Source organism: Passer domesticus, chromosome 30 (assembly GCF_036417665.1).
Source record: "Passer domesticus isolate bPasDom1 chromosome 30, bPasDom1.hap1, whole genome shotgun sequence".
Classification (NCBI taxonomy): Eukaryota; Metazoa; Chordata; class Aves; order Passeriformes; family Passeridae; genus Passer; species Passer domesticus.
Window position 1 is genome coordinate 4,805,943 of NC_087503.1, and position 18,501 is coordinate 4,824,443.

The 18,501-nt window shown below is 48.0% G+C and overlaps 1 protein-coding gene and 1 long non-coding RNA gene across 2 annotated transcripts in view; one reads left to right on the forward strand and one right to left on the reverse strand.

Moving 5' to 3' along the window:
- Window positions 1-18,501, forward strand: part of LOC135287660 (uncharacterized) — a 54,086-nt gene that overhangs the window by 25,104 nt on the left and 10,481 nt on the right. The gene's annotated exons all lie outside the window — the stretch shown is intronic.
- Window positions 13,150-14,372, reverse strand: LOC135287544 (olfactory receptor 14J1-like). Its single transcript, XM_064400837.1, has 2 exons — window positions 13,470-14,372; window positions 13,150-13,164 (listed from the first exon to the last, which is right to left on the reverse strand). Exons 1-2 carry the CDS (start codon window positions 14,370-14,372, stop codon window positions 13,150-13,152), a joined length of 918 nt encoding a protein of 305 aa, XP_064256907.1.

Below are 18,501 nucleotides of genomic sequence, written 5' to 3' on the forward strand. Positions count from 1 at the left end.
TTTAAAGCACTGAAAAGCATGAAGTGCAGAGAGGAGGCCACAGTGTCCTGGGTTGACTATATAATGCTTTTATCCCCAATCGTCTTGTTCTGTTTATACTGAATAATAAGTTTTACACCTTTAAGACTCTCTTCCAGACAGTGAGGAGGGGAGGGAAGAAGCGCGCAGTTTGTTTTCAGACTGCTCTCACTCCTCCACATTCCTGCTCCTGGACTGTGTTGTCTGCGGATGGACAGACAGCCGGACAGAGCTCCTTTTTTCCCTTTTTCTTGCTTTTAGTTAGTTTTAGCTAGCTGAAGCAAAGAAGTTCCCTGGACTGTGATTTTTTCTTTTTTCTTGGACCTGTTCAAGCCTGCTCTGGACTGAACACCCAGAAGAGCACCGACAGCTCCACCTGTGGCCCCCCCTGGCCGGGCCTGGGCCACAGCATTTCCAGCACCAGAGAGACTGATCAGAGACTGAGTGAGCCGAGCTGCAACCTGGGGAGGGGACTGTTCTGAGTTTGCTTTCTTTAGAGCAGTAAGAAGTTCTATTGTTAATATTGTTTAGTTTCTATTATTTAATAAACAGGTTTCTTTCCACTTTTCTCCAAGGAGATATTTTCTCCCGAACCGGTTGGAGGGGGGGAGGGGCAATTGAATCTGCTTTTGTAGAGAAGCCCCTTTGGGAGTTATCTCCCAAACTTACCCTAAACCAAAACAAATACAGTTAGTGGCGCCCAACGTGGGGCTTGAGAAAGTGGAAAAAAACCCTTTATTGATTGCAGATCGGTTGTGCAGTAGGTTAAAGTACCCAGTAGCCATGTTATTTGAATTTGTAATGTCTCTTGGGGAGGCTTTTATGTGGCTCTGGTCTCTAGACCTTTTTGAGGTTTCAATACCTTTCTGGTCACTAGGATTATTGTCCCTATCACGTAGCTTTTGCGGTAAAGGGGCACGGATTGGATTAGCTATTGTGCTGACCTTGGTGATAATGATTTATAGGGCGTTTACAAAGATACTGGCGTCTGTTTACGATATGTATGGTTTATAGTTTCTTCGTCCTACCCTGCATCCCAGTTCTAGCAGTATGTTTTGGGAATTTATTAGTAATTACACCCAGCTAGTTAGAGGAGGAGCAGGGAATGAGGCTTTCCAGCCTTTCCTTTCCTTCTTCTCCTTTGAATCTGTTATGTCACTTTTGGAGAATGTTCAGTTTCCCCTGAATGTTAAAGACACCATCTTTCTGGTATTTAATCTCGTAAGCTTCCTCTATATGGTCTGCAGCTTCTCTAGAATGAGGGCCGAGATGTCTAGAAGAGCTGATGAGACCCCTGACCCAGAAGTAGACCCACGTGTGGAGAATCCTGAGTAGAGTGGAAAATGGGAAAATATGGGCCAAATCCTGAAAGAATTCTCTGACCCTATAGTCTGAGACTTTCCCCATGAACAAATTCAGAACCCAGCTGAGGTGGAGAAATATCTGAAAGAGAAATATCATGATGACCCTAAGGAGAAAAAGATCATTGCAGTGAGCTGGGCCCTGGCATATGCTTATCGCACACTGCTAGACACTGTAGGGCAGCAGACCGAGGAAGGGGGGCAGGGAGATACATCATCAGCTATCCCAGTCGCTCAGGTTGCAGCCAACACCCCAGGCTCAAAACCAACAGCTAAACCACATAGTGAGCCTAAGCCAGCAGTTAAACCAGACAATAAGCCTCAACCAATAGCTGTTGCTACTAGCACTAGAAGTGGGAAGTACACAGACAAGACCGATCGACCAGTGGATGATGATGATGATGATGCAGGAGAAGGACCCTCAACATTTCCTGACATAAAATCAGAAGTCAAGGCAACTGGCACAAGATCAGAAGCCAATATTGAGTCCTTCTCCCTGAAGGACCTGCGTGGCCTAAGGAAGGATTACACCCGACGATCTGATGAATCCATAATTAGCTGGTTAGTCCGTCTTTGGGATGCTGCAGGCGAGGCTACAATTCTAGACGGCACAAAAGCGAAGCATTTGGAATCCCTGTCACATGATCCTGTCATCGACCAAGGCATGATGAGGGGGGCTAACCCTCACAACCTCTAGACACGGGTCTTAGACAGTGTAACACAAAGATACCTGTGTGCCGATGATCTCTACATGCAGCAAACACAGTGGAAAACCATAGAACAAGAGATTCAACGCTTGAGGGAAATGGCAGTGGCGGAGATTATATTCTCAGATGACATAACAACTAAGAACCCAGACTTAGTACCATGCACATCTGTGATGTGGCGAAAACTAGTACGACTTGGGCCACATAAATATGCATCTGCTCTAGCTATTATGAAGCGGGATGACACAGATGAGACCGTGCTTGACATGACAAGGAAGCTCCGAGCTTATGCAGATGCTGTACATGGCCCAACACATGCCAGAATCGCAGCGGTGGAAACACGTCTGCAGAGATTAGAAGATAAGATAGAGGAGAATCATAAGAAACTCAGAGAGGAGATTAAAGAAAACCTTCTCCAAATCTCGGCAGTACAGATCAGAGGTTCTGGTACCCAACGCAGACGTTCCCCAGATAGAAAGAAAAAGTACACCCCACAAGCTGAACTGTAGTTCTTCCTGCGTGATTGTAAAGAAAACATGAAGCTATGGGATGGAAAATCCACCGCTACTCTGGCCCGAAGGGTGCGTGAATTGAAAGAAGACAAGGCTCAGAGAAGAAGTTCCACCACAAGGAAAGCAGCTCCAGTTGCCCATAGCCGAACTGCCAGGTATGATGATAATGATGACATGTCTAATCCCCTTGAAAGAACCTCTAAGACATATGCCCAAAAAAAGAAGAATAACCAGGCTTAGAGGGGCCCTGCCTCTAGCCAGGTAGAGGCTAAGGAAAATCGTGTTTTCTGGACAGTGTGGATTCGTTGGCCTGGCACATCAGAACCACAAGAGTATAAAGCTTTGGTCGACACTGGTGCACAGTGTACCATAATTCCATCAAGACACGTGAGAACAAAATCCGTTTCTATCGCTGGTGTGACAGAGGGATCACAAGACTTCACTTTGGTAGAAGCTAATGTGAGCTTGACTGAGAATGAGTAGAAGAAACATCCTATTGTAACTGGCCCAGAGGCCCCATGTATTCTGGGCATAGATTATCTGCGAAGTGGGTATTTCAAAGACCCAAAAGGACTAAAGTAAGCATTTAGGATAGCAGCTGTAGTGACAGAGGGCGTCCAGCAATTGAATACCTTGCCTAGACTGTCTGAGAATCCATCTACAGTAAGGCTTCTGAAAGGAAAAAAGCAACAGGTACCAATTGCCACTTCCACAGTACATCGTCAACAGTATAGAACCACTCGAGATGCTGTAATTCCCATCCATAAGATAATCCGAAAACTAGAGAGCCAAGGGGTAGTCAGCAAGACCCACTCACCCTTCAACAACCCCATCTAGCCTGTACGTAAATCTGAAGGAAAATGGAGACTGACGGTGGACTACCGTGCATTGAATGAAGTGACTCCACCACTGAGCGCTGCTGTGCCAGACATATTAAAGCTCCAGTATGAACTTGAGTCCAAAGCAGCGAAGTAGTATGCCACTATCAATATTGCCAATACATTTTTCTCCATTCCGCTGGCAGCAGAATGCAGGCCTCAGTTTGCCTTCACCTGAAGAAGTGTGCAGTACACTTGGAACCGGCTGCCCCAGGGGTGAAAGCACAGTCCTACCATCTGCCATGGACTGATCCAGAGTACACTAGAAAAGGGTGAAGCTCCAAAACATCTACAATATATTGATGACATCATTGTATAGGAGAAGACAGCAACAGAAGTGTTTGAGAAAAGAAAGAAAATTATCCAGATTCTCCTGAAAGCCGACTTTGCCATCAAGAAGAGCAAAGTCAAGGGGCCTACTCAAAAGATCCAGTTTCTAGAAGTGAAGTGGCAAGACGGACGGCGTCAGATTCCCACTAATGTCATCAACAAGATAACAGCAATGTCTCCACCATCCAACAAAAAAGAAACACAAGCTTTCCTGGGTGCCATAAGTTTTTAAAAAATGCATATTCCTGAATACAGCCAAATCGTGAGCCCTCTCTATCTAGTCACCCGTAAGAAGAACACTTTCCACTGGAGCCCTGAACAACAACAAACCTTCGTCCAAATTAAGCAGAAAATCGCTCATACAGTAGCCCTTGACCCAGTCAAGACAAAACCAAATGTGAAGAATGTACTCTATTCTGCAGCCGGGAACCATAGTTTGTCCTGGAGCCTGTAGCAGAAAGTGCCTGGGAAGACTCGAAGCCGACCACTGAGATTTTGGAGTCGAAGCTACAGAGGGTCTGAAGCCAACTATACTCCAACAAAGAAAGAAATTTTAGCAGCCTATGAAGGAGTCCAAGCTGCCTCAGAGGTAATAAGCACCGAAGCACAACTCCTCCTAGCACCCCAACTACCAGTACTAGGGTGGATGTTCAAAGCAAAGGTTCCCTCTACCCACCATGCCACCAGTGCTACATGGAGTAAGTAGATTACTCTCATAACACAGCGCGCCCGTATTGGAAAGCTGAATCGCCCTGGGATTCTGGAAATAATTACAAACTAGCCAGAAGGTAAAAACTTCAGTCTCACTGATGAAGAGGAACAAAAAGTGACACGTACTGAAGAAGCTCCTCCATATAACCAACTGCCAGCGGAAGAAACACAATATACTCTTTTTACTAATGGTTCCTGTCACATAGTAAAAATAAATCGGAAATGGAAAGCAGCTGTATGGAGCCCCACACGACAAGTTGCAGAGGCCACTAAAGGAGAAGGTGAATCAAGCCAATTTGCCGAACTCAAAACTGTTCAACTAGCCTTAAACATTGCTGAAAAAGAAAAGTGGCCAAAACTCTACCTCTATACTAATTCATAGATAGTAGCCAATGCTCTGTGGGGATGGCTGGAGAGGTGGAAAGAAGCTAATTAGCAACGTAGAGGAAAACCAGTTTGAGCTGTTAAAGAGTGAAAAGACATCGCTACCAGGGTAGAGAGGCTACCTGTAAAGGTCCACCATGTAAATACCCATGTGCCCAAGAGTAGAGCCAATAAAGAGCACCAAAACAATGAACAGGTAAACCAGGCTGCAAAGATAAGAGTGTCCAAGATAGACCTAGATTGAGAGCACAAGAAAAAGTTATTCCTAGCTCGATGAGCCCATAATACCTCAGGCCATCAGAGTAGAGATGCCACCTATAAGTAAGCACGAAACCGAGGGGTGGATTTAACCATAGACAGTATTTCTCAAGTTATCCACGACTGTAAGACGTGTGCTGCCATCAAACAGGCCAAGAGAGTGAAGCCCCTATGGTATGGTGAGCGGTGGTCCAAGTACAAATATGGAGAGGCCTGGCAAATTGACTACATCACACTGCCCCAGACACGCCAAGGCAAGCGCTACGTGCTCACAATAGTAGAAGCCACCACAGAGTGGTTAGAAACCTATCCTGTGCCTCATACTACTACCCGTAACACCATCCTAAACCTCGAAAAACAAGTCCTGTGGAGACATGGTACCCCGGAGAGGATTGAGTCAAACAACGGGACTCATTTCAAAAACAGCCTTATCAGCACCTGGGCCAAAAAACATGACATTGAGTAAGTGTACCATATCCCCTACCATGCACCAACTGCGAGAAAAGTAAAAAGGTACAATGGGCTGCTAAAAACCACCTTAAAAACCTTAGGTGGGGGATCTTTCAAAAATTGGGAACAGCATCTGGCAAAGGCCACCTGGTTAGTTAATACCCGAAGCTCTACTAACCAAGTAAGCCCTGCCCAATCAGAGCCTTTACATAGAGTAGATAGAGACAAAGTCCCAGTAGTACATGTCAAGGGTTTGTTAGGGAAGACAGTTTAGATCAATCCTGCCTCGAGTACAGACAAACCCATTCGCGGGGTTGTTTTTACTCAAGAACCAGGTTGCACATAGTAGATAATGCAAAAAGATGAAAAAACACGATGTGTACCCCAAAAAAATCTGATTGTTGGGTGAGAACCATGTATAAATATCACTGTTTGCTGAATGTTGCCACCATTGTCTGTGTATAGCTGTATATTAGATGTATAATGTATGTGTTTGTAGAGTTAGAATATATATATTAGTTTTAGTAGTAAGGTGACGATATGGAGATAAGGAGTGGAATGTCCTGGGTTGACTATATAATGCTTTTATCCCCAATCGTCTTGTTCTGTTTATACTGAATAATAAGTTTTACACCTTTAAGACTCTCTTCCAGACAGTGAGGAGGGGAGGGAAGAAGCGCGCAGTTTGTTTTCAGACTGCTCTCACTCCTCCACATTCCTGCTCCTGGACTGTGTTGTCTGCGGATGGACAGACAGCCGGACAGAGCTCCTTTTTTCCCTTTTTCTTGCTTTTAGTTAGTTTTAGCTAGCTGAAGCAAAGAAGTTCCCTGAACTGTGATTTTTTCTTTTTTCTTGGACCTGTTCAAGCCTGCTCTGAACTAAACACCCAGAAGAGCACCGACAGCTCCACCTGTGGCCCCCCCTGGCCGGGCCTGGGCCACAGCATTTCCAGCACCAGAGAGACTGATCAGAGACTGAGTGAGCCGAGCTGCAACCTGGGGAGGGGACTGTTCTGAGTTTGCTTTCTTTAGAGCAGTAAGAAGTTCTATTGTTAATATTGTTTAGTTTCTATTATTTAATAAACAGGTTTCTTTCCACTTTTCTCCAAGGAGATATTTTCTCCCGAACCGGTTGGAGGGGAGGAGGGGCAATTGAATCTGCTTTTGTAGAGAAGCCCCTTTGGGAGTTATCTCCCAAACTTACCCTAAACCAAAACACACAGCAAACAATGCTCCTGTTTCTACACCCTCTCCTCTCTGTGTCCCAGAAGAAACTGGACTGTATTCATCTCTCCGAGTCGTCTCATTCAACATGAGCAGCTTAGCACCAAGCTGAAGGAACTGCCACCATAGGCCACAGGAGCTGAGCCAAGAGGGAACTTTTGGAGCAAAGTAATGCTGCTCAAATAGACCTAGCTGAATGCAGCAGATATAGTAATGGAATCACAGCATCCTTTCTGTTGGAAAAGACCTCTGAGCTCATCCAGTCCAGCCGGTCACCCAGCAGTGCCAAGCCCAGCACTAAACCACGTCCCTGAAGTGCCAAGGCCTGAACAGCAGGCCCTGAGCCAAAGGTGACTTCTGGATGAACCTTCCAACCAAAGGTTATCTTTGTATCTGCTCACTGATGAAATATGCATGGCCATTAGCACTGTGATAGATGTAGCCACTCCTTAGTGACACACGTATTGATCTTTTTGTATTGGCAAGCCAGACAAGGCCATGAAATCTGACATCTGGCCTTGTTTAGGGATGAAGGATCAAAGTCAGCTCCTTTGGTTCCTCCTTGAGCCCTGGCCAGGCTTTGGGAGGAACCCAAGAGGAGGATGAAACCAGATGTTCCCACACTAGAAGTGCTGTCAGTTTGTTCATTCAGCACTGTCAGAGCTGGGCCCTCTCACAGCGAGGTTGGAGCCTCAGCTGTGGCTGGAGGCACCTGCAGGAATTCCCAGTGTCCAGGAGTGGCTCTGCAGCCCTTGGCTGGGACAGCTTCCCCTGCTGCTGTGTGGATCTGGGGGATGGTGAAGTCTGAGGGACACTGGTGCTGGATCTTTCTTAATCACTGCTGCAATCTTTGGTGCTGATGATTGGGTGCATTTCTGAGCTGCTCCTTTTGTGATTCTTTGCTGCTTTGAGCTGCAGTAAATGACACTGATTCCTTCAGTTGGAGTCTGTGTCTTTGGTGCTGACCCTGCCCACTGGTAAAACAAAACTAGCAGAGTCTGGCCAGATCACAGCAAAATGTCACTTGTTAAATGTAAATGTGAGGAATCAGTGGCATCAGAAATTCCCAGATGGGAAGCCCTTCCCTGGAGTTGGCTGGCTCTGGAGTGGGCTGAGGTCGCAGCACTGTGTGAGCACTGGGGCAGTTGGTTAAAAGAAGCTGAACCCCTGGATGTCTTAAAATGTATCCAAAAATTGCATATGGAAAAGGAAAAGAACTTGTGGGTTTGGGCAGACAAAGATGAATTTGTTAACTGTACATTGAAAACAGCACCTTCAGAAGGAACAATTCTTGTTGGAATGCTCCCACATGGAGCAACAGAAGAAGGTTTTAATCTTGAGCTCCGATGCATTTGTGCAAGTGAAATATTAATATCATAAATAACTATGTACATATTTATAGTATAATCAGGCCTTAATATATATTGATATATATATATTTTATATGTATGTCTATACCTATCTAGCTATATCTATATTTCTATATCTATATCTACGTATAAAATTGTAATAATGTGAAATAGTGCTGACAATACTAATTTGGTAGCTTTGGCTGCTCAGGGATGTAACTCTAAATACTCTACAGAAAAGGATTGGCCAGGACCCTAATGTCAGAGGTAAACTTTGTGAGATTGTATACAATGAAAAAAGGAGGAGGGGATGAAATTGGCTATTTTTACAGGGTTTGCTGATGCTGTGATTCAGAGTGCTTTGTCTGTTACTGTGGAAAATACCGTGATTAAGACTGCTGAGTTTTTCATGTAACAGACTATCCTCAAGCTGCAGGATTTGTTGAACAGGTGAAGGGGTTGTTAAAAGAGCAGTTGAAAAAATGAGGAGATGGGAACCTGTCCCCATGGAGAACCCATCTCCCAGATGTGCTCCATACCCTTAACAATGGCCCACTGGGGAAATGGAAACCCCCTGGCTGTGCACAGCTGCACCCAATTTGCAACTACAACCATGAACAGTGAGGCTTGCACTGCCTGGGAAATTGTTGTGGGTGTGGTGGCCCCTGGCAGGGCCAGCCCAGAGGCTGCAGGGCTGGACCTTCATGCATTGCCATTAATTAGGATAAATCCAAAGCAAATGAAAGCTATCAATACTGAGACAGGAATTCTGATTCCTCCAGGACCCTTTGGTTTGGTAACTGCTCATTTGGAGCTTGGCCTTGCAAAATGTTCATGTCATGGCAGGAGGAAAGGAGGAATTGGTGCTGAATATAAAGGAGAAATTACAGTAATTCTGTTAAACAATTGTCAATAAGATTGGGTTATTCAACCCCATGACAGGGTAGCACAATTACTGATATTGCAATTTTAAGCACGATTGTGAAAAAAGGAGATCCACCTCCAGTCATTACCATTTGTGGAGATAAAGGTTTTGGATGCAGCAGTCCTAACAATGGAGCCAGAGTGTGGGCCCGGAGGCCAAAAGGCCCTCCTGAGGCAGCTGAAGGAACAGCTCCTAGGAAAGACAACATTGAATCCTGAAACCTGGCCAGGAACAATGGGAATATGTCCCTGCAGCCAAGTATTCTGTGTGAGAACAAGTAGATATTACAGGATACTGTTTTACACATCCTGCCAGACCAAATCTCCTTGTTTGCCCCAACGGCCCCTTTGGAAAATGCTCTGATCCACAGGGCTCCATGTGAAGGCTGCTGTGGCACTGAGGGACTTGCACACAAATTACATCTAGGAGCCTGGGTGCCCTCAGGGACTGGGACCCGGCCCCCTTCCAGCCCAAGGGGAAAGGGCCCCACCAAGCCTTGTTAGCCACAGACACCGTGCTAAAGCTGAACAGCAAAGGACCTTGGGGGCATTATTCTGAAATTAACACGGTGCCACCTCCATGGACGACCGAATTATTGTTCCTAACCCAAATGAGACCGAGGAAAAAGAATGAATAACCGTGTCACTGAAGTACTGCTGATGTCTGCAAGTTGTATCTTGATAGTCAGCCAGAATCTTTGTTTGCCACAAAAACCTTTAGAGTTTCACCAAGGATTAGTCATTAAATTCTTGAGAATGCTAAGATCAAAGTATCCAAAATACTCAATGTAATTAATTCCTGGATATGCTCTCAACCAATTTTGGGAGGAATGGGGCTCCCTTGGAGGGCCCAGGGAAGAGCCCTGCATCCATTGGCAGCCCACAGTGGGAAATAGGAAATCAGACCTTTGGTACTGAGAATGGAAGCTGCTGGCTGTGTGGAGACTGCCCATAAATAGCTTCCTAAAGGATGGTTTGGGTCCTGTTTCCAGGCAATGCTGATGCCTCCCTTGAGGGTCCTTCAGCAACAATCACAAGGAAGAGTTGGGGCCAAGAGAACATTTTCCACCCAAGGGGTGCATTTGGTCTCAGAAAACCAAAAGATTCTGGTTCAACCTGTGTCCCATGTGTACTACCCCATTCTGCAGATTTTACAGTAATGAGCTAAATCAATTATTAGAAGAAATAGCAAATGCTGCTGTTAAAATGTCCAATCTCACATCCCAGGAGCTCCAACAAACACAAATGGGGCTCTACAGAAACACACAGACTGGGATTATCTGCTTGCTGGCCAGCGAGGAACCTGGGCTCTCATGGGACAGGAATGTTGCACTGCTCTCAGTGATGGGTTTGAAGGCCAACAGTCAGGAATCAGCTTGACAGAAAAGGCAGTAGAAGAGTGGCAGAAAGAAGAAAATTTTTCTTGGTGGCATTGGCTTCATGGCTGCCAAATTGGAGGCTACTGTGAAATTAATTTTTGGCAGTGTCGCGTCATTGCAATATGAGCACTTGGTGTGTTATGATTTCATTTTAGAGTTGTTGTGGCACTTTGTGCTGGAAATGGAGTACTGAGTCTTGTCTAAAAAGAGACACAGTCTCAAGAAAAAAGGGACATTTGATAAAATAATGGAGAATAGCAACTAACTGGGGATGTTTTAAATGGAAGGCAAATTATAGCTCTGAGTAATGAACTTGAACAGCACTTAATTGAAGAACAAGAGCTGATGTCTTTATGCCTAATAGCTAAATCTAAACTCTGTTATCCAAAGAATTGTTATGAAGGTTGCAGTTCATCATCTGTAAGTCAAAGCACTGATTGATGTCCTGAGGCCTCAACACCAGGTCCTGTATGTGGCCTGAACAACAGGCCCTGAGGCAAAGCTGAGCTCTAGATGAAACTTCCAACCAAAGCTTATCTTTGTATCTGCTCATTAATGAATCTTTATTAGCAATATGATCTCTATCTGTTCATTGGTGAAATGTGGATTTACCTTTCTGTATTTAAAAATCAGACAAGGCCCCATCTGGCCCTGGCCAGGCTTTGGGAGGAACCCAAGAGGAGGATGAAACCAGATGTTCCCACACTAGAAGTGCTGTCAGTTTGTTCATTCAGCACTGTCAGAGCTGGGCCCTCTCACAGCGAGGTTGGAGCCTCACCTGTGGCTGGAGGCACCTGCAGGAATTCCCAGTGTCCAGGAGTGGCTCTGCAGCCCTTGGCTGGGACAGCTTCCCCCTGCTGCTGTGTGGATCTGGGGGATGGTAAAGGCTGAGCGTAAGTGGTGCTGGATCTTTCTTAATCACTGCTGCAATCTTTGATCTTTGGTGGTGATGACTGAGTGCATTACTGAGCTGCTCCTATTGTAATTATTTTCAAATAATTATGTGCTTTACATTTGTAATTTTTGCAGATTTACCTTATATAAATGACACAATTCCTTCAGTTGGTGTCTGTGTCTTTGGTGCTGACCCTACCCACTGGCAAAACTGACCCTGTGGGCTCCACAGAACCAAGGGGCCCTTGTGACACTGCAGGGCCTTGTGTGACCTGGGGACCATGGTGACCCTGTGGGGCTTTATGGAACCTAGGGGCCATTGTGACACTGGGGCCTCATGGAACCACGGAGTGTATTCTGACACTGCGGGGGGACTCATGGCGACAAGGGTCCATTGTTTTCCTCTCCCTGGCACTGCCCAGTTCAGCCTTTCCTGCCCCTGCCCCAGCCCAGCAGAGCAGCAGAGTCAGGTCTGGCCCTGCAGCAGGAACTGCAGGCACTGGAGGTCAGGGACAGCCACTCTGGGTCTGGAATGCTCAGCAGATGCTCAGCTCGGGCAGCTCCTGCAGCCCCAGGGCCAGCCCCGCTGCCCAGCCCAGCAGCAGAGTTGGCCCCGGGGCTCCTCAGGCAGCTCCTGCTGGCCCAGGGACAGGGCAGCCTCTTGCCAGGGCTCCTCTGCACACCCACGGGCTCCTGCTCTGCTCCTGGCCCATGCCAGCTGCCCCCAGAGCCTTTCCCAGGGGAACACGTCTGGGCTGGCCCCAGCAGCCATTGCTGCAGCCCCTGCCCTGCTGCCCAGAGCCCCGAGCTGGGGCTGCTGCTCTGCAGAGCACGGGGGCTGTGCTGCCCGGGGCCCTGGGCTGCCTCTGCTGGGCTCTGCTGCTCAGCCTGGCACACAGAGGCAGCTGATGCTGCTCCCTGCACTCACCCCCTCCCACACAGGCTCTGCGGGGCCATGCAGGGGGCTCAGAGGTGCCTGCCTTGTGCCAGGGCTGCCAGAGGGGCTTGGGGCTGCCCTGGATCCTCCTGGGGGAGTTCCCTGAGGCTCAGAGCAGGCAGTGCCTAGACTCCTTTTCCTGGGCCTGCTGTGTCCCTGGGCTGCAGAGCTCTCCTGGCTCACAGCAGACATTCAGTCCTTGATCTCGGGGTGAGCCCAGCCTGGCCAGGCCTGTGCCCAGTGAGCTCCACTCCCTGCTGCTCCCTGGCACACCCTGTTCCTGCAGGTCCCCTGTGTTCTCCTGGCAGCTCCCAAGGCCCTCCAGACAAACCTTCCCCTGCCATCAGCCCTGGCACAAGCTGCAGAGCCCCAGGAAGGTTCAGCACAGACCATTCAGCATCTGATGGGCACTGGCCACCAACAAGCAAAACCTGAGCCAGACCTGAGTCCCCTGAAGGCCCCAGTGAGACCCTGATCTCTTCCCACTGAGCCCTGGGAGAATAAGGAACACAAGGAGCCTCTTGAGAGTCCTGAGAGTAACTCTGGAGGGGAGCAAAGCCTTCCTGCCCTGCGCTCAGGAGATGCCCTTTGCTGGTGGAGCTGCTGTGCTGGAGCCCAGCTGTGTCCCAGCAGTGCCCATGGCCTGTCCCTGCCTGAGGCCACAGCACGGACACGCAGCAGGACAGTGACCAAGCTGCCAGAGCACTCCGGCCTGGCACCCACAGCAGGGCTGGGAAGGGGAGTGTGGAGCTGGGAGGAGCGGATGTGGAAAGAGGCAGGGCCATTGTCCCTGGCCGTGCTGCTGTGCTGGGAGCCCCTTCCCTCCACCTCTGCTCACAGGCACTGCCCCTGCAGAGCCAGAGAAGGGCTGAGGAAATGCCTTGAACACACAGATCAGGACAGCCACTTATTTTTATTCAAATGCACAGGGAACAAGTCTCCTAAATATCTTTGTTTTACAAAAGAAAAGTAGATGTTCATGGAAAATGCTAAGAGTAGTACTACAGTATTTTATTAAAAACATTACAACACTAGAAAAATAATAAAAAATGTCTCAAGGAAAAAACAGACAAATAGGAAAAAAACAGCCAGGAGATTGAAGGTTCTGGAGGAGAAAAAAGAGAGTTTATTGTCTCTGAAAAGATAGTCATTACTTTCCACAGGGCACTCTTGAGCTCCTGGTTCCTCAGGCTGTAGATGAGGGGGTTTAGGACTGGAGGCACCACTGAGTACAGAACTGACAGGGCCAGATCCAGGGATGGGGAGGAGATGGAGGGGGGCTTCAGGTGGGAAAATATACCAGTGCTGAGGAACAGGGAGACCACAGCCAGGTGAGGGAGGCAGGTGGAAAAGGCTTTGTGCCGTCCCTGCTCAGAGGGGATCCTCAGCACAGCCCTGAAGATCTGCACATAGGAGAAAACAATGAACACAAAACAACCAAGTGCTAAAGAGCTGGAAAATGCAATTACTCCAAGTTCCCTGAGGTAGGATTTGAAACAGGAGAGCTTGAGTATCTGTGGGATTTCACAGAAGAACTGGCCCAGGGCATTGCCATGGCAGAGGGGCAGGGAAAATGTATTGGCTGTGTGCAGCAGTGAATAGAGAAAGGCACTGGCCCAGGCAGCTGCTGCCATGTGGGCACAAGCTCTGCTGCCCAGGAGGGTCCCGTAGTGCAGGGGTTTGCAGATGGACACGTAGCGGTCGTAGCACATGATGGTCAGGAGGGAAAGCTCTGCTGAAATGAAAAAGAGAAAGAAAAAGAGCTGTGCAGCACATCCTGTGTAGGAGATGGTGGTGGTGTCCCAGAGGGAATTGTGCATGGCTTTGGGGACAGTGGTGCAGATGGAGCCCAGGTCGCTGAGGGCCAGGTTGAGCAGGAAGAAGAACATGGGCGTGTGCAGGTGGTGGCCGCAGGCTACGGCGCTGATGATGAGGCCGTTGCCCAGGAGGGCAGCCAGGGAGATGCCCAGCAAGAGGCAGAAGTGCAGGAGCTGCAGCTGCCGCGTGTCTGCCAATGCCAGCAGGAGGAAGTGGCTGATGGAGCTGCTGTTGGACATTTGCTGGGGCTGCACATGGGGACCTGTTCATGGAGAAAGGACAGTGAAGAGTTACAGGGGATACCTGTAACCAAAATCAATGCTGTTTCCCATACACCCTTCCCTGTAACACACACAGACACCCTTTTTTGTTCATGAGTCCTGGGGTTTTCTCTTTAAGCCCTCCCATATCTGTCCTGGTATTCCTGGATATCAAAAACCCTCAGCATTTCTACAGCCTTCTGGGAGGACAGAGAAAGTTTTGTGATGCAAAGTTATGAGTAGAGAGTGAGGGGAGATGGTCTGGCACTTCATTTTCTTTGGAGTTTCTCTGGGCTTTAAAACTTTCTCAGGTGGAGGATGTTCACACTCCCAAGTTTTCCCTAAACATCACCAGGTACTGCTGAGAGCAGATGGATCCACCACAGCCCAGCTCCACATTTGTAGCCAAGGTCTCACTTTACTCATTTCACCAACCCGACAGCATTTTCAGTGCCAGAACACCTCTGCCTTTCCCCATCAATCTTTTAACTCACAGAGGCTTGGCTGGGGGACAGGAGGGAGGGGGCTTGTTCAGAGGGAGGGGCTGCACTGGAGGGGATCCTGTGGACATCTCTAAACTCTCCCTGCCACAGCATTGCTGGGTTTTGTTTCCTCTCTATGCCTGATCTTCTCTCTGCTTCCTGCAGATTTTCCTCCTGCAGGAGTTTCCCCGTGCCTGATCTCTCCCTGCCAGCACTCACAGACCCCAAATCTCTGTGCCCTCCCCTTGGCCTGACAGAACTCTGCCTGTTTGGAGAGCACTGGCTGGGGGCAGGTTCTGTTTGCAGCTTGGAGAAAGGACAGCTCAGACTGAGCCTGACGGGTCCAGCAAAGGTGATGCTGCTGCTGTCCATGGGCAGAGTGTCTTAAAGCACATTAGGGATCTACTGTGAACTTATTGATCACTAAAAGTAACAGTTCAGATGTCTCAGGCACTTGTCAAAATTCATAATTAATAATTCATAATCATCCTTTATTGTTCATTCTCCCTCTATGCCATTCTCCAGTAGTAGCAAACTGAATACAAAGTCTTAGGAAATTTCTGCTTTTTTATCAAAATCCTTGACTTGAAAATATTTTATGACTGATCAGAAACCCTCAGCATGTCAGAGCTTCATGAGCATTTCACCTCCCCTGCACCAGAAATACTCAGAGTTGTACTCACAGAGTCTGCAGACATTGGGATATTCCAGCTTTAGGAGATGGCTCCAGGAGCTGCAGCTGCATTGTCCTGCAGCCAGAGGTTGCTGTGCCAAGGCTGGCAGTGATTCTGCCCCAGGCACTTCTCAGCTCCTTCCCAGCCCTGACTGATTGAAGCTCTCTGTGCCTCTGGGCTGTGCCCGGGCTGGATGCAGGCAGTGCCCCAGCCCTGCTGGGCTGGCAGAAGAGCTGCTCATCAAGAGAAATGTGCTTTTGAAGCTCTTCTTGCTTCCCAGGAGCTGCCTCTGTGCCAGGAGCCCAGCCCAGCTCAGCAGCACAGACACAGCAGCAGGACTTTAATGACCCTCTGGGGCTTTGTGCTCAGGTCCTGAACATCAGTCCCTGAGAGGCAGCTGAAGAAACCTCTCCAGAACTCCAAGTCAGAATCCAACTCCAAAGTTTCTTGGACTTTTAATGGGTTCCACTGAGGGACACGTCTGAGAAAGTGTCCCCAGGCCCCAGCCATGGCAGAGAACTGGAGGCACTGATGACAGGTGGGGACAAAGAGAAGCCAAGTCTTGGTGGCCTGGGGCACAGCAGCAGGGTCTGTGCCAGCAAGGGCTGGGAGGAGACACCTTGTCCTGAGGCCCTGGGGCCTCCTGGCACAGCCCCAGCCAGGCTGGGCACTGCCAGCCCCTTGTCCTGCCCTCAGCATCCCCCCCTAGCCCACATCCCAGTGGCCTCAAGGATCTGCTGGAAGGAGTCCCTGGGGAGCCTTGCTCAGCAATGGCCCTGGGGGCTCCTGAATGCTCCCAGGGACTGCAGGTTTTTCAAAGGACTTTGGGTTTTGCTTTTGCCTTAGAGTCCGTGAGAGGTTTGTGCAATCATGGCCTCCAATTATCTGCTGTAATTAGTCCCTGGAGAGGCTTTGTCAGTAACAACACTCAGTGGGGCTCATTAATGCTTCAAGGTACTTCAGTTATTTGAAGGTACTTGGTGTTTCCCTTTTGATACAGACTCTGTGAGAGGTTTGTGCAATCACGGCCCCAATTATCTGCTTTAACGAGTCCCTTGAGAGCTTTGAATTAACACTCAGTGGGGCTCATTAATACTTTGAGATACTCAAGGTTTTTAAGGTACTTCGAATTTTGCTTTTCACACTGAGTCTTTGAGAAGTTTTTGTGCCATCCTGGCTTCCAATTCTCTCCTCCAAGGAGTCCATGGAGGAGCCTGTGCTGGGGATGGAGTTTAGTGGGCCCATTCATGCTTTGAGACACTTTGGGGTTTTCTTCTGACTTTGACTCCTGGACAGGCTTGTACAATCTCCTCTCAGATCCTGATATACCAGGGCTCAGCTCTAAATGCACCCTGGGGCTTATTAGCATCAAGCAAGTCCTGACAAACCATGGCTCTGCCTTGATTTACCTCCACTCTACTGCAGTTCATTAGGAGGGTTTCCTTTTTCAGTTATGGAGAAATATTTCAAAGAGCTTCTAGGAAGTATGTATTCCTATTATAAAGGGTATCTTTTATTGCTGTTCTTATTACACAAGAGGTGATTGCTGCATTCAGTGACTGATATTGATCCAGCAGGGACTCTCCTAAGGAGCTCTGGCCTGCTCAGAGAAGCTGTGCCTTGAGCTCTGACGCAGCGTGGACAACCTTGCTCCACATTCCCCATGCCCATTTTGTCTCTCCTCACTCACCTGGGACCTGCTTTGCTCAGAGAACTGGCTGTACACAGCCAAAGAGGGGTCATCTTCTTTTGTATTTTGAACCCATCTAAAACTCCTGAGTTTCCCCATTGAAAACAGACATCCTCCTCAAGTGTGTGCCAAGCCCAAGCTGCCACCAAGGAGGTTCCCCTTCCCTAAGGCAGAACCCTGCAAGGAATATTTTAGACACACAGGAAGTTCTGCAATAAACACAAATCCAGAGTTTGCTCAGGGCAGAATTAGACCAACTCCTGATGGACAGACCAGCTTTGAACTCCTTGCAGCTGAAAGCTCCGAGTTGGGAGGTGTGGGAGAGACCCAAGAGTGAGGGAAGGGAAATGCAGAGCACCCAGCAAGTGCTTCTGTGCAGACAGGCTGTGGGGAAGGGCACTGCAGAGCTGCCCTGGGCCAGCTGGGAGGGTGGATCATCATCCCAGTCTGCACTGGGCCATTACAAGGTGAAATAAATGGGCAGGAGATCTTTCTCCTTTTTAATGCCTTTATTAAGAAGAATCAGCTCAGGTGGGAAGAAATCGACGGGTTGCGCCCTCGCCGCCGCTGCTCCCAGGCGTGGCACGAAGGAGGAGGATGATGCAGTTTTGTCCGCTGGTCTGCAGACAGAACTGGGGACTCTGTCCTCACGGGAGAGTCGTTGAGTCCTTAGTTTGTTGGTTTAGAAACCCGGGGGGTCTCTTTAATCAGTTTCTTTTCAAGTTAGAGTGAGAAATAAAAAGGTTTAAGCAGGTACGGGACAATGCTCCCATCCTTAGACGTCACTTTAAGTCACTTATGGCTCGTGATTTTAGGGGTTTTTCTTATAAAAACTGTAAAACTGTAACAATCCAGGGTGCACTGCGTTTCTCATTTGCATGTTGTCTCTGGTGTTACTGTTCATCTCTTTACCCTGGAGGGTTTCCCTTGGTATCTTCTTGGCATGCAGCCAGCATCAGGGAAACAATCAGTTAATCACCGGCTATCAACGAGTGATTAAGGGCTTTTCTTTGCAGGGAACCTAAAGAAGTCTGACTCGGTTTGGCTTGGTTTTTTTTTAACTCTGAAACTTAAAAAAAATTACAACTTTCTATTCATAACAGTTCCCCCCTATTTTTCTTTGATTAAGCTTAAGCTTGCATCAACTTATAATTTTTGGCTCATTAACATAGAATTTCTTATATTTTTTGTATTGATCATACATTTCCTTAGTACTTGGGTGATCATATTTACTAAGCTTCATTACCTTTTTTGGTTTTTTC

What these genes read in the sequence shown, in the direction of transcription:
- LOC135287544 (XM_064400837.1), bottom strand. Translation starts at nt 14,372, where the DNA reads ATGTCCAACAGCAGCTCCATCAGCCACTTCCTCCTGCTGGCATTGGCA.